The sequence below is a fragment of the Sparus aurata genome, chromosome 20, assembly GCF_900880675.1.
Source record: "Sparus aurata chromosome 20, fSpaAur1.1, whole genome shotgun sequence".
Classification (NCBI taxonomy): Eukaryota; Metazoa; Chordata; class Actinopteri; order Spariformes; family Sparidae; genus Sparus; species Sparus aurata.
The window spans coordinates 26335687-26351949 of NC_044206.1; the positions used below are offsets into that span (position 1 = coordinate 26335687).

Consider the following 16263-nt stretch of genomic DNA (forward strand, 5'->3'; position numbering starts at 1 on the left):
TTGAGCACGCTTCACAAATTGATAAAATGCATTAAAGCCCAGAGGGAGCAGGACACCTGATGTCAGTAAAGTTCCTGCGTATGTCATTGTGTCTGTAGTGGCACATGTTGATTCTCTGCACTGCCAGTTTAAACTTTAACTGCTCGCTGCTTTCTATTATAATTCCTGATACGTATAGACAAGAGCTTAAATCAATACATGATGTCAACTTTATTATGTTTGACTAGAAACCTGCAGCACATGTTAAAAAAAGATGAATTGATTATGTTTATGTTGCTTGAGTGCATATTGTTTGATTCAGCATTTGTTATGTTTCTTTAATGTTTTCAGTAATCAGTAATTAACAACATTATAATTAGAAAACAAGCAGAATCATTTTGTTTCTCTGCAGTTTGTACCTTTGATCTGATCTCAGGTTCAATCAGTGACTTTCTGACTTTATATTGTGTTGCTTTAAATTTAAGCAAGTGTATATACTGACTTTATGTATTGCATTGTGTAAATTCAATGAATTGGATAATTTTTCTAACTATTAAGTCTCCTCTACTACGTAAATACATTTATCTATATTCAGATACAATAACTCTTTGTCTGCACTATAAATGCAGTAGTATAAACATACAGTGTACATACAGTCATCCAACACTTCTCAGCCTTGACTGTGTGATATTTTATCAGAATAAGGTGCCGTGGCTGCCAGATTTTGGGAAGTATGCAACACCAATTATTATTGATACTAACTGACCGCCATTGCTCATCATTCTCATGTAATTAGAGTTCTCAACAGGCCTGAAAAGTACAAACCGACCCCAGGGGTGCAGATCTGATGTCAGGATTGGGGGGGACACGAAAGTCATTTTTTTTTGTTTGTCCATATGCAACTCGTACCATGCCACCATCAATCACAACTTCGTAGAGGCTCGTCATATCAATTAAAAAGACAGGCACAGGGAATAATTTATTGTGCTTACCTTTCTTGTTTATTTGTCCTAAACAGCCAACAGCTCGTATCACTGCTTACTTGACTGTTATATTAGTAAATCATCATTTTAAAGGTCTCTGGCATGTAATGTCTACTCGTGTTATTATCTTTCGCCTCCCTCCAACACTCCCAGATCCCCAATTCTTCTCACTATCTTCCTTTTCTCCCAGGGTATGGGACTACTTTATGCATGATTATTTGATATGGATGAATATCAAAATATGAAGAGATGGAATGTGGAGTCAGAAATATATCTATCAAACATTATTTGTTCCACCCTTTCAATCTTTTCATTTTAGATGTGAATCTAGATTGTGAAGTCTGAAAATACATTTGTTCAATTTCGAAAATTTTAGGGTATTTCTTATTGGGGGGACAATTCATATTTTTTTAGAAATTGGGGGGGACATGTCCCTCCCTGTCCCCCCAGGATCTGCACCCATGCCCGAACCGGTCTGTGGGTTTTTAAGCCAGAACCCGACGCAGCCCAACACACCAGCATAAATTGTCTGTCTCCCATGTTAATTCGGCCGTAGCCCGGGGGTCCGGTCGACCCGTTGATAACCAAGGTTCTAAATGAACTTTTTTGATTACAACTCAGCTTCACATGTCCAGTTTCTACAGAGGTAATGATCAGAACTCTGTGTGGCTGCCTTGATGTACAGCATCTCTGTGTTTAAGTTTGCTGTTCTGAAATAGTTGTAAACTATTACATTTTCTGTAAATGATCCTGGACATGATACACAAATCACCACTGTGGCGCAGCAGATACTGTATTTGGAGTTAATCTCCCTCAGCAAACTCAACCGTGACTGACTCCTAGTGTATCTGCTCTCTTTCCTCATCTGACTGACTCAATAAATTACTTTCACTGAGTTCAACAGTTGGGACAGTGTGTTGGATGGTCTAAAGAAGGCGGGGAGGGGAGTGCATCTGTGCAATTACATTTATTAATTTTTCTTCCTGTTCATCCAACAAAAGGGAAGATGATTCCTTCCAGTGAATAACTTTGTTTCATCTTCTGTCCTCCATCAAAGCAAATCAAAAATTAAGGCGAGGAACTTGAATAAATAAATGTCTGTGCAAAGACGCGAGCCCAGCTTATGTGTTTTATCACCTTTTTGGAAGATCTATGGTGAACGAGCCAAACGCTGTAATAAATCCTGCTGTTGAGATTCGTGATCATGAGGACAAAGTGATGACGTAAACCCCATATAAACTTCATTATATGGGGCACCGATTGTAAAGTTGTGAAAACATATGTCAATTTTAAAATATTACTTTTAACCAGATTTACTTTGTGATATTTACTCCCCTTGTAAAAATATAATGTCAATGTTAAATCTAAATGTTAATTCTAAATCTAAATGTTAATTCTATATCTAAATGTTAAATCTAAATCTAAATGTTAAATCTTAACGTCACGTGTGAAACTAAATATCTAGCTGATATGCACATTTTTACTGCCTGTCACCATAAGTACCAAAATTAAAGCTTACTGATGCACACAAACGCCATCCACGGTGATTGCCCTGCACTTTTACTTACGTCTCCTCACCGTGCTCCCATGTTGCCTGCAACCATTTAAGCAACGTAGCTGGAAACATTGGTAGGGCCGTTTTGGCGGCATTACAGAGTTTCAGTGATGCTTCTGCAATGACAGCGACAGTAGCTTTTTTCACAGAGTCGCCGCATTAATGCTGCAGTGACGGTTCGCCAATTGTTGTTCCTTCATTGTTTGTTCCAAAAGAGCCAAGCAGCTTGAAATTTGGTGGGTCAGGATCTCAATCCCAAAGCATTATGACAGCATCCATATGATTATTAACAGTCAGCGGGTACATGTTTAAATTGACAGGAGAACATTTGGGAAACATCTTGAAAAAAACACAGACGTCATCATCATGACATGTACCGCCACCACGCCTCTTTAGGAGCCGCAACACTGGCTTTCTGTGTGAATTACACAGCGTTTTTTTCTTTATGGCGGGACTGCTAGGTTCTGTGCAAACAACCAACGGTGGAGAATTGGCAAACCACTGCTGCAGCGATAATGCGGCATCTCTGTGTGAAAAGGGCTAGCGACAGCTACAGCATCTGCCACAGTAGAGCCACCACAACACTCGGTAACTTTTATTTTGGTACTTTTGATGACAGGCAATGTGAATTTGAATATCAGCTAAATATTTAGTTTCATCCTGACATCTAGATTTAGATTTAACATTTAGATTTAACATTTAGATTTGACATTTAGAATGTATATTTAAATTTGACATTTATATCTAACATTTATATTTAACATTTAACATTTACATTTAACATTTATATTTAACATTTAAAATTTAACATTTAACATTTACATTTAACATTTATATTTAACATTTAATATTTATATTTAACATTTAACATTTACATTTAACATAAATATTAGATATTTAACATTTAAGATTTCAATTCAAATCTAACATTTATATTTAACATTTGGATTTATATTTAAGATTTCAATTTAAATTTGAATTTAACATCATATTTAGGTTTAACATTCAGATTTAAATGCAAAATTTATATTCATATTTTTTTAAGAGAAGTAAATATCACAAAGTTGACAAATATTTCTGTAAATCTGGGTAAAATATCTTTTTAAAATTCACATATGTTTTTTAAACGTGGTTTGTTGCTAAATGTGGAGAAAAGTTGCTGTTTATTTAAGCATGCAGAAGTTTACAATCGGCACCCCATGGAATTATGTGGCTCAGTCTAAAATACATATCTTCGGTAACTTTATTGAATAGGAGCTAAAACTGGTTATTTGAGTGTTTAATACACTTTATAGTGGATTAAAAAGGAGCGATAGGTGACCAGAAGATGTTGAAGATGAGGCTGCTGGCTGTCTGTCAGGCAGCCTGAGCATCGTTCAGTCTGCGCTGAGTTTAGGATTTGGGACGGAAGGACAACAGATCGACAGACTGGGAGGAAACACAGCAGAGAGACACTGAAAGAGAGCAAACAGAATACCAAAGATTTTATTCCCTGAGTTGAGGAGCAGTCCTCAGTCCTCCTCTACTTATTGTGTGGACTCCTTTCTCACAGCTTGAAGACAGCGTCTTCTTCTTCTTGTCTCGTCCACTGCTCCAGCGTCCTCTCCTTTAACATGATGGATAGTGTTCCCTGCCAGCGCTGAATCACAGCTCTCTCAACGGCTGCAGACATTTAAAGTTATTTGTAGGCTAAACGTCTCCTTCAGGGAGGAACGATAGTGGCCATTTGGTTGTTTATTCTTTTGTTCACCATGTCTATTCACTTTTTTCCTCTTTCCTTGTCAACATGTTTGTTTTTGTCCTTTTATTTAATGCTTCTGAGCCGAGGACCACCTTTAATCAAAGTCAAAGTGCTTTAGGTTCTGTATATGGTAACCACTGAGTTATGGCCTTTCCAGTGAATCATGTTGCTGTCACACCGCTTGCTTTTGTGCAAATGTTCAATTTACTGTCATTCCAATCTAGCTAAACTTTCAATATTTTGGTAATTTGCTTTATATTGTTTCATACCTGTAAAATTGTTTTTCATTTAATGAGAACCACCTAAATTATTCTTAAACATCCTGTACTAGAGGATGAAGTTGAGAGCATTGTGTTCACCAGCTCTACAATCTATTGAGTCAATAACAGGAACGTGAATACATTTTAAATCTGCATGTGTATCAGAATACACACAGTGACGGAGGATTGATTGTCTGATAACAGCCTCTCCTCATCCTCTCTAGAGGAGACCCAGTCCAGTAAGAGAACCTGAAAACCTTATAAAAGGATGATTTGTATGAATCTATCTTGGCCTCTGGAGAAACTGTTTGGTAGGATGTATTTTTACACAGTTGTTGAGTTTAAGAACAGGAAACATCTTTTGGAAGTGCAAATAAAGTCAGTCAAAAATGATATCTGTCAAAAATAATGTCATGATAGTACATGATAGGAGGCGACACTGAGCCCAGTAGCTCCTGACCCACTTTAGACTCATCATACACCACTTATAGTTAATCACAGAAGTTGTGCCTTCACTTTCATCTTTGTGCTTTTATGGTTTCTATGTCAGCTCTCAAAGTTTACAGGTTTCATTAGTTGCATTTTTAAACATCATATTCTGACTGTCAGAGCTGTGTTGTAGTGTTTTCACTGAAACAGCTGTGTTAATGCTGTCTGCCTCTGCCCAGTTCACTGTCAGACTGGTAAGAGATGTTGATGTTATACTGCGTCTGTCTTTCCTGTTATCAGGCTGCAGAGTCACCGACTGTGGGCCGTGAAGAAGCAACAAAATGGCGGCAGAGTCGATACGTTCAGTACAGTTGGCTACACGCCGTCTGGACAATAGAACCAACATGTGCAACGAGTCACAAAGAAGTAATGTAAGTTTTGGTATCTTTGACACGTTACTGTTCTCAGCAGATAACACAGTTTTATAGGCAGTAATGTAATGAGTTACTTTTAAAAGTAATATTATCCAACACTGGTGCTTATTTAGCAGCTTTAATGTGGTTGCTTTTAAACTGAAGGACAAACTCGGACCAGGAACCAGGATCTGCACATGTATTTCCTATTAGAGTAGTGAGGGACACAGTCACACACACACACACACACACACACACACACACACACACACGCGCACACACACACACACACACACACCCATAATATACATAAAAAATACTTCTATAAATACAATGTACACACCAAAATAATGTGTGCCCTTATAGAGATAACAACAAATGTATTCGAAACTTAAATTACAAATAGAAACAGAAATATTGAGTAGAAGTTAACAAAACAAACACAATATAACATTCTCACAAAGTGCCTAACAATCCAGTTTAGATTTTAAAAAATAGGAATAGTTTCTCCATAATAAAATAAATTGTACCTTTTAATATCTGTTTTATTTTCACTTTGTTAAACTCTGCAGTCTTTACTAAGTACATAACAGAATTCAGATGAACAGTTTTATACCATAACACACCTGAAGGAGAAGTGAGGGACACGGAACCATAAAAAAAAAAAAACTGAATTTGATGGAACACTGGTTTTACAGAAATGTGGACATTATGATGGAGAATATTACACACAGGTTTTCAGATTGTTCCTGAAAATAAACAATTAGAAATAAAACAGATGATAATATGTGCAACATACTGACACAGCTACACTTTCACTGTATGTTTATATCTCTGCATTTATAGTGCAGACAAAGGGCTCTATCTTGCACTCAGCGCAATTGACTTTGTACACTGGCGCTTGTGTAATTCCTATTTTGCATTCGGCGCACATTGGAATTTTCCATCCACAGACGCGCGTCCTTAAATTAGTGAATGACTTTGCGCTCCTGGGGCGGTTCAGCGAAAAGAGGAGGCGTGTTCTGGCGCAAAAGTTCACTGGTGCTATTTTGCAGTTTCAGAAAACACTTGCGCCACAGACCAGGAAAAACCTAATCTAAAGTCAGTGGCGCTTATTCAGATGCTATTTTAAGGGCGCATGCTTGGCCATAATGTAGCGTGTGCTCAACGTGCATACCCTTTGCTTCTCTCATCTACAAGGAAGCAGTTCCTGTTTTTGCAAACCATACAAAAAAAGTTGAAAAGATTTAAACAGAAGAACTAATCCTTTCCCCTCTGATATGCGACGCGCCCGCCGTAGCCGTGAGGGTCCGGGAGTGGCAATGCGCGATGTGCAGGTGGTTCATTTGGAGACTTCAGGGGATGCGCCTGAGAGGCTGCAGCAACATCGCCACCCGGTCAAGACGGGCATTATTACTTTGCTGCATCTCGGACAGTGCGGTCCGGTCGGACAATGCTGCCACGGCGTGTAGTGGGTCTGGATCCTCTGCACCTTGGTGTTTGCGCTGCTCCCTCATCAGCTGGCCGTTGCGCACTGCTCGGCCTGTGCGCACTGCTCCCGTGGCCCGGTGCGATGTCCTGGGGATGCCAGCCTTAGAAATAATTGTGGCAATTTCCTCCCACGCCCGTTTAACCAAAGCTAATTTGGATGGATTTCTCCCATCCCCATACAAGGCCACTTCTCGGTCTTTTACAGCCCTGACGAGAACGTCGGTCTCCTCGGCTGTGAACCGCTCCTGGCGTGCGCCTGGCAAATTCGCCATTATGATAGCAATGCGCCATGGAACAAGCGCGCCTGCTCTTAAAGGGAATGTGAGATGACGCTCTGATTGGTTTATTGGACGTTACGCCCAAACCACACCTATGACTAATGTAGCTACTTCAGACCAACCCATTTTAGATTTGCGTCGGGCGCAAGAGTCATTTATCCCGCCGGCATGATAGCAACAGCACCTGAGATCCGCCCACAAAGCTACTTGCGCTTTGCGTTTGATACTTGCGTTTCAGATCGTTAAGATAGAGCCCAAAGAGTTATTGTATCTGAAAATAGCTAAACCTTACTAATTAGTAGAGGACGTTAAATAATTAGAAAAACTGTCCAATTCCTTGAATTTAGAAACAATGCAATGTAATACCTAAAGTCAGTATACATACATGTGTACATAAAAAACTGATTTAAGCAACACAATATAGTAAAATATCTAACTTTGGATGAACAGAACGCTGAGTGTGCATTACTCTGCCTGTGTTACCAGAACATGAAAGTAAGTATCTAGTGAGAATCAGTGCTAACATTAGCAAGCTGGGCTAACTAGCTTCCACTTTCTTGTTGAATGACGTCAACATTTAGCAGCTGATTACAGCAGCCTTCATCTAAAAACACATGTGGAGGCTCAACAATGATTACAATCCTCTGAGCTCATGAGACACTGCGAGTAAGAGAAGTGACATGATGTCCTCTGAACACTTGTGTACTTTATTGTAGTAGTTATATTTTAAAATGTGCTTTTATATTATAGATGATGAAGCTTCTAACCTCACAACAACCGGATGGGTCGACTTAATGTTAAAGGATGTCAACATGTAGCAGCTGACGGCAGCAGCCTTCATGCTGAAATCAATTCAGCAGATATTTCTTTACTCTGTGTCAACAAAGATAAAAGCTGTATAATGTCCTCTGATGATTTATGTTCCATCATCATTCTATGAACTGAAACATGTGAATGTCTCAAATGATGAAGCCTTTTATAACCTTTGGTACCGTCAACTTTAGGACACACAGTAAATGAAACATCACACGATGGTAGACTCGGGTCATTTTATTGAAAAGCGTCTTCTGCTCATGAAGAGAGTGAACATGTCCAACAGGTGTTTACATTTCACATGAATCTGACATCCATTCAGCTCCATAACAATCTACAGTGAGCTCACAATCAAACTAACTGGTGTCCAACAGTGAAGCTTCTCCTCCCAACAGACAACAGAAAGTCACTGATTGAACCTGAGATCAGATCAAAGGTACAAACTGCAGAGAAACAAAATGATTCTGCTTGTTTTCTAATGATAATGTTGTTAATTACTGATTACTGGAAACATTTGAGAAACATAACAAATGCTGAATCAAACAATATGCACTCAGCAACATAAACATAATCAATTCATCTTTTTTAACATGTGCTGCAGGTTTCTATTCAAACATAATAAAGTTGACATCATGTATTGATTTAAGCTCTTGTCTATACGTATCAGGAATTATAATAGAAAGCAGCGAGCAGTTAAAGTTTAAACTGGCAGTGCAGAGAATCAACATGTGCCACTACAGACACAATGACATACGCAGGAACTTTACTCTGGGCTTTAATGCATTTTATCAATTTGTGAAGCGTGCTCAAGTTAAAATGGGGTGTTGGGTTGTTCTCTCAGTGTGAACCCATATCCCTTTGAGCAGACCAGGGATTCACCACTTCATTGTCATCGCTCTTAGACTAGAAAACGCAAGGACACATAATTGCCACTTTTTCCAACCCAGAAGCATGGAAACACAGGCTCAGTGAATTTGGTTTCAAAGCGGTAGAGGGCATAGTTGTGGCCTTTTGAGATTTTGAAGAAGTACAGAGTGCCAAGATCCCAGTCAAGAAGCACCCCAACTCTCTTGCAGCCATCAGAGGGAAAAGGACCTTCCCACACTTTGCCATCATGATAAGCCTTCAGTGTGCGCTCTGAAGTAGGGTCACCACTTCGGCCTAAAACCCAGGACTTGGAGTTATTTCCAAACTCAGATGCTGGCCCAGTTCTCTCAATGCTACCATATGCAACACCTATATAAACAGATTCATCAGGAGTATCACTCCAGTCTACCTCCCAGTATTGGATCCCTTTCAGGGCTTCTTTGGCCAACACTTGAGGATATGTTTCAAACCTCTCTGGGTTTGGAGGATATGGCTGCTCTGGTCCATTTGTTGCCTTCTTGTTTCTCTCAGACAGCGTGAGCTGCTTGTTTACAGTGTTTGGGTCCACGGTGAAGCCCGAAGCATCTGATTGGAAGATCAAAACAAAATGTGTTATTATTCTGATTAATTATCAGAATGTCAGAACTATCATTCTGATGGTGGGAGGAGAGATATTTACAGTCTATGTTCTAATCCTCCCCAAAAGAAAAAAGATGACCATATTTTCCGCTCTGCATATCTCACTGCTCAGGTTCCACAGTACAAAACTGACAGTCAAATAAATTGTGTTTTCACTGATTAAGAGCCAATTAATAATTTATGCAATGATGATACTTCAGTTTTCTCATTGATCAGCCACCAATATTTCATGCAACTAAAATAAAAAAAGAATATTATTAGTTCTCCAGTAAATGGTCTCAACTACATTATAGTTACAGAGAACTTGTGATGAATGATGTGGAATGATGTTAAATATGTGACACTGTTGTTTTTTTGGAAACAGAGCTGTGACAGGCAGATAAATGTAATAACACAGTTTTAGAAAATGTCGTCTAAACTTACATTTGAGGAGTTCCTCTTTCTTCACATCATAGATCTCTCCTGGAGTGAAAGGTATACCTGCGAAAGGTGATGCCTTTTTCTCTGAGGCCATTTCTTCAACCTGTTGAGAAATGTTAAACGAGTGAACACACACTTCAACACGTCATCTACACTGTTTTCAGCAGGATGACTCAGCTCACATGTTAACTGTGTAAATGCAGCATTTCTCTGTAGACATCAGTCTGACAGTGATTCTTCTACACTGACTGAGTTCAGTCACTGTCTTAACATATTGTGTCACCTTCTGTCTCAGTTTGTCCTCACCTGGTCAAGTTGAGTGGATCAGCTGAGTTGTGTGAGAGTCTTCTGGACTTCCAAATGGAGCTTGCAGTGTGATGATCAGTGTGGCTGTGAGGTTCCTTATATACTGTCAGATCTGCTGACTCCTCCTATGAGATACATGCAGAGATGGTAACAATCACTTTGTGGTATGAAAGGTACGATGTCAATGAAATAGCAGAAGTGGTTCCACAGAATTAAGACACACCTACAGGGAAATATCACGATAAGGACATTACAAAATCTGAGACCAATTCTGTGGAACTGGGACTGTTTGTTCTACTTTGTTTGAAAAGTTGCTGATTAACGGCTCTTTCAGGTGCGTAGGTAGACACACAGACTCACAGGTGATCAGTCCAGTCTTCTGAAATTGGATGGGCTTATCAGAGACCTGAAACAGCCACAGTTACAGATTCTCTTCTATTATTTGTTAGAACTTTTGATTTATTGATTGCTGGTGTGTCCCCTCAGAGTTGCCGTAGGGTAGTAGTTGTTGTTGTTTGTGACATGTGGGGAGAGGAAATGAAAAGAAGCATGTTCAGAGCACTAACATGACGTCTCCATGTGCCGTCTCTCTCAGTCATGCTGTTTTCATACACAGTTTTCTAACCTTAGCTTCCTTGGCTACATTTACATTTACCAGCCAGCTGATGTAGTGGAACGAAGTGTTCGGACTGGGGTGTTTGGTCGTACCAGTGTTTAGAGGTGGATGGGTGCAGTTCCATTGACAACCTTGGAGGCCAGCACCATCTTCTTGAATCAAATGCGAGCTGCAACAGGAAGCCAGTGGAGGTCACGGAGGAGGGGGTTCACATGGGAGAACTTGGGTAGATTGAAAACGAGGTGGCCTCTGGTTAAACTGCAGTGGTTTAGTCTCAGAGGCTGGGACTCCAGCCAGGAGTGAGTTGCAGTCCAGGCGGGAGATGACCAGCGCTTAGACCAGGAGTTGCGTTGAGTCCTTTATGAGGAAACACCAGATCCTGCAGATGTTGTAAAGGGCAAATCTGCAGGATAGGACCACAGCAGTGGTGTAGGGGGTGCAGAAATGCTGTTTTCATGAGAACGACTTCATACTCATATTTCCCAGCAGTGTGAGATTGAAGTTAACCAATTGACCTTCTAAAGATTAAGCAACATTAGAAGATTTAGCTGTCAATCAAAAAACTATTTCAACACAGAAAAACAAACGGTCCCAGTTCCACAGAATGGGTGTGGATGCTATAGTGACGGATGACAGGAGGTGTGAACACTTTATATTTTCCCAGCAGTGTTAGATCATATTAAAAAATATTTTGTTTGATTTTTGTTCACGTCCTCTATTGGAGTTGGGGCCTGTCACACTATGAGACAGACAATGTTAATATCTGGCAGTATTATATATAAATCTATATCTACATATCTAATATGTCTGACCTTAAAGAAACAAAGATTACTGGTTGAATGAAGTTTATCCACAGAAATGAAGGCACACCTACTGATCAATAAAGAAGTTTCCATGATCACAGAGTTTCTGTTGAATAAATACTTGAGTTGCAGTTGTTCTGATACTTGCTGAATGAAGCTGCTGAAAGAACTAACAGAAGAAATAAAAGAATATGAATAAATGAACTGACATTAGTTTACATGATCGCTGTAATAAACTGAAAACTTCCTTGAATGAGTAAAGTTCTTTAAGTTGAAATACACGATGACAAATCATAGATGATTTAATTTAGTCATCAATCAACAGCTATTACAACACAGAAAAAGAAACAGTCCCAGTTCCACAGAATTGGCGTGGACGTTATAGTGATGGATGACAGAAGGTGTTTCTTAATATCTGTGTGAACACGTCTGGTACGTACTGATCAGCAGCTTCACAGATGACAGGAATCAGGATCAGACATGCAGCAAAGGGCTCCAGGCACGAACTGGAATCTCGGGGCGGGTTTAGAGAGGACAGAGTCTCTGTACACGGGACGCGAGCTATAACAACTGAGCTAATGGACGCCTGAGTTAAACCGTGATTTGATGCTGAAATAAACCCTGTTTGCTCAGAATAACAGTTTGACCTCTGACACTTTAATTGAGAGACTTATCAGAGACTTTTAATGTGGTCTCGTCTCAGAGTTGAGAATGAAACAGAACCAAGAGCAGCTCTGCGGGCAGATAATGATGAATAGGGTCATAAGTACATGTAAAGGTGTGTAAATGTATACTGGAATAGAAGTCTAACACATTAACTACAGTAACTCTTATTAGGCTGACTATGTTTCCACTATCCCCACTGACTAGTGGTTGAAGTTGTTTGGTCCTTCTGCCTCTGGAAAGTGACCTATTGTTGTTGTTGAAGTCCATATTTTATGAATCTGTAAATTAAAGGGTGAAAATGTTTTGAAGAGTTTCTGAACATCTGAATCCCCGGCAGCTCAGATTAGTGAGATCAGGAGGATATCTGTGAGGCCCGGCAGTGTCGGGCCGAGCCGGAGTCGTCACATGTGAGTTTTGTTGAGAAACGTTGCAGGAACCCACCAAACACAACTTATCATGAAGGCCAGCTCCATACTGGGAACCTCTGGACCCAGTGCAGGTGGTGGGAGAGAGCAGGATGATAAACTGTCATGGCTGCTGGTGAAGGAGTCCCACCTGCAGGTCACCTTCACAGCACTGGGCAGCTCCTTCAGTGATGGACTGATACACCTCAAGTGTAAAAGTGTCCTCGTCTCCACACCACATGTCCATAACTGAGCCTCATGTGCATAAAACCATGTTAGCCAACTCGCCACTAGACTGCCTCGCACAGACCTGTCAGTCACTGTCGAGGACGTCATAGTATCACCTTCATTGACTGTGAGTAACCTGGGCGTAATCCTTGACGACAGACTATCCTGCACCCCTACATCACTGCTGTGGTCCTATCCTGCAGATTTGCCCTTTACAACATCTGCAGGATCTGGTCTTTCCTCATAAAGGACTCAACGCAACTCCTGGTCTAAGTGCTGGTCATCTCCCGCCTGGACTGCAACTCACTCCTGGCTGGAGTCCCAGCCTCTGAGACTAAACCACTGCAGCGTATCCAGAGCGCACCTCGTTTTCAATCTACCCAAGTTCTCCCATGTGAACCCCCTCCTCCGTGACCTCCACTGGCTTCCTGTTGCAGCTCGCATTTGATTCAAGAAGATGGTGCTGGCCTCCAAGGCTGTCAATGGAACTGCACCCATCCACCTCTAAACACTGGTCAGACCAAACACCCCAGTCCGAACACTTCGTTCCACTACATCAGCTGGCTGGTAAATGTAAATGTAGCCAAGGAAGCTAAGGTTAGAAAACTGTGTATGAAAACAGCATGACTGAGAGAGACGGCACATGGAGACGTCATGTTAGTGCTCTGAACATGCTTCTTTTCATTTCCTCTCCCCACATGTCACAAACAACAACAACTACTACCCTACGGCAACTCTGAGGGGACACACCAGCAATCAATAAATCAAAAGTTCTGACAAATAATAGAAGAGAATCTGTAACTGTGGCTGTTTCAGGTCTCTGATAAGCCCATCCAATTTCAGAAGACTGGACTGATCACCTGTGAGTCTACCTACGTACCTGAAAAAATGTTAACCAGCAACTTTTCAAACAAAGAAGAACAAACAGTCCCAGTTCCACAGAATTGTTCTCAGATTTTGTAATGTCCTTATCGTGATATTTCCCTGTAGGTGTGTCTTAATTCTGTGGAACCACTTCTGCTATTTCATTGACATCGTACCTTTCATACCACAAAGTGATTGTTATCTCATGGGAGGAGTCAGCAGATCTGACAGTATATAAGGAACCTCACAGCCACACTGATCATCACACTGCAAGCTCCAGTTGGAAGTCCAGAAGACTCTCACACAACTCAGCTGATCCACTCAACTTGACCAGGTGAGGACAAACTGAGACAGAAGGTGACACAATATGTTTAGACAGTGACTGAACTCACTGTCAGACTGATGTCTACAGAGAAATGCTGCATTTACACAGTTAACATGTGAGCTGAGTCATCCTGCTGAAAACAGTGTAGATGAAGTGTTGAAGTGTGTGTTCACCTGTTTAACATTTCTCAACAGGTTGAAGAAATGGCCTCAGAGAAAAAGGCATCTCCTTTCGCAGGTCTGTCTTTCACTCCAGGAGAGATCTATGATGTGAAGAAAGAGGAACTCCTCAAATGTAAGTTTAGACTACATTTTCTAAAACTGTGTTATTACATTTATCTGCCTGTCACAGCTCTGTTTCCAGATAAACAGTGTCACATATTTAACATCATTCCACATCATTCATTACAAGTTCTCTGTAACTATGATGCAGTTGAGACCATTTACTGGAGAACTGATGATTATTTTTATTTTATTTTAGTTGCATGGACTGTTGGTGACTGATCAATGAGAAAACTAAATAGTCATCATATCCCTCCATCTGATTAATTGGCTGTAAATCAGCGAGGACACAATTTATTTGACAGTTAATTCTGTACTGAGGAACCTGAGCAGTGAGATAAGCAGAATTATAACACATTTTGTTTTGATCTCCCAATCAGATGCTGTTGACATCTACATGGACTCAGACACTGTCAACAAGCAGCTCACACTGTCTGAGAGAAACAAGAAGGCAACAAATGGACCAGAGCAGACATATCCTCCAAACCCTGAGAGGTTTGAAACATATCCTCAAGTGATGGCCAAAGAAGCCCTGAAAGGGATGCAATACTGGGAGGTAGACTGGAGTGATACTCCTGATGAATCTGTTTATATAGGTGTTGCATATGGTAGCATTGAGAGAACTGGGCCAGCATCTGAGTTTGGAAATAACTCCAAGTCGTGGGTTTTAGGCCAAAGTGGTGACCCTACTTCAGGGCGCACACTGAAGGCTTATCATGATGGCAAAGTGTGGGAAATGCCTTCAACTTCTGGTGGCTGCAAGAGAGTTGGGGTGTTTCTTGACTGGGATCTTGGCACTCTGTACTTCTTCTGTGTCTTAGGAAGCCAAAACGGTCCCCTCTTCCGCTTTGAAACCAAATTCACTGAGCCTGTGTTTCCATGCTTCTGGGTTGGAAAAAGTGGCAATTTTGCAGCCATGTATACAGGCAGCTAAGAGCGATGACAATGAAGTGGTGAATCCCTGGTCTGCTCACAGGGATATGGGTTCACATTGAGAGAACAACCCAACACCACATTTTAACATAAGCACGCTTCACAAATTGATAAAATGCATTAAAGCCCAGAGGGAGCAGGACACCTGATGTCAGTAAAGTTCCTGCGTATGTCATTGTGTCTGTAGTGGCACATGTTGATTCTCTGCACTGCCAGTTTAAACTTTAACTGCTCGCTGCTTTCTATCATAATTCCTGATACGTATAGACAAGAGCTTAAATCAATACATGATGTCAACTTTATTATGTTTGACTAGAAACCTGCAGCACATGTTAAAAAAAGATGAATTGATTATGTTTATGTTGCTGAGTGCATATTGTTTGAATCAGCATTTGTTATGTTTCTTTAATGTTTTCAGTAATCAGTTATTAACAACATTATCATCAGAAAACAAGCAGAATCATTTTGTTTCTCTGCAGTTTGTACCTTTGATCTGATCTCAGGTTCAATCAGTGACTTTCTGTTGTCTGTTGGGAGGAGAAGCTTCACTGTTGGACACCAGTTAGTTTGATTGTGAGCTCACTGTAGATTGTTATGGAGCTGAATGGATGTCAGATTCATGTGACATGTAAACACCTGTTGGACATGTTCACTCTCTTCATGAGCAGAAGACGCTTTTCAATAAAATGACCCGAGTCTACCATCGTGTGATGTTTCATTTACTGTGTGTCCTAAAGTTGACGGTACCAAAGGTTATAAAAGGCTTCATCATTTGAGACATTCACATGTTTCAGTTCATAGAATGATGATGGAACATAAATCATCAGAGGACATTATACAGCTTTTATCTTTGTTGACACAGAGTAAAGAAATATCTGCTGAATTGATTTCAGCATGAAGGCTGCTGCCGTCAGCTGCTACATGTTGACTTCCTTTAACATTTAGACGACCCATCCGGCTGTTGTGAGG

General features: G+C 40.5%; 2 protein-coding genes across 2 annotated transcripts; one reads left to right on the forward strand and one right to left on the reverse strand.

Annotated features, from left to right (window-relative positions):
• Positions 1-8164: 8164 nt before the first annotated feature.
• LOC115571450 (stonustoxin subunit alpha-like) lies at positions 8165-10167 on the reverse strand. Its single transcript, XM_030400879.1, has 3 exons — positions 10152-10167; positions 9872-9971; positions 8165-9394 (listed from the first exon to the last, which is right to left on the reverse strand). The coding sequence occupies exons 2-3, from the start codon at positions 9960-9962 to the stop codon at positions 8841-8843; spliced, it is 645 nt and encodes a 214-aa protein (XP_030256739.1). The 5' UTR covers positions 9963-9971; positions 10152-10167; the 3' UTR covers positions 8165-8840.
• Positions 10168-12715: 2548 nt separating this feature from the next.
• Positions 12716-15994, forward strand: LOC115571548 (stonustoxin subunit alpha-like). Its single transcript, XM_030400995.1, has 4 exons — positions 12716-12875; positions 14090-14112; positions 14275-14374; positions 14742-15994. The coding sequence occupies exons 1-4, from the start codon at positions 12716-12718 to the stop codon at positions 15293-15295; spliced, it is 837 nt and encodes a 278-aa protein (XP_030256855.1). The 3' UTR covers positions 15296-15994.
• Positions 15995-16263: the final 269 nt, after the last annotated feature.

Bases quoted from the DNA above. Each gene is read 5' to 3' on its own strand.
- LOC115571548 (XM_030400995.1), top strand. From the start codon at position 12,716: ATGAAGGCCAGCTCCATACTGGGAACCTCTGGACCCAGTGCAGGTGGT. The intron at 12,876-14,089 runs GTAAAAGTGTCC...CAACTTGACCAG, and splicing joins TGGACTGATACACCTCAAGT to GTGAGGACAAACTGAGACAG. The intron at 14,113-14,274 runs GTGACACAATAT...ATTTCTCAACAG, and splicing joins AGGACAAACTGAGACAGAAG to GTTGAAGAAATGGCCTCAGA.
- LOC115571450 (XM_030400879.1), bottom strand. From the start codon at position 9,962: ATGGCCTCAGAGAAAAAGGCATCACCTTTCGCAGGTATACCTTTCACT. The intron at 9,395-9,871 runs GTAAGTTTAGAC...TCTTCCAATCAG, and splicing joins GAAAGAGGAACTCCTCAAAT to ATGCTTCGGGCTTCACCGTG.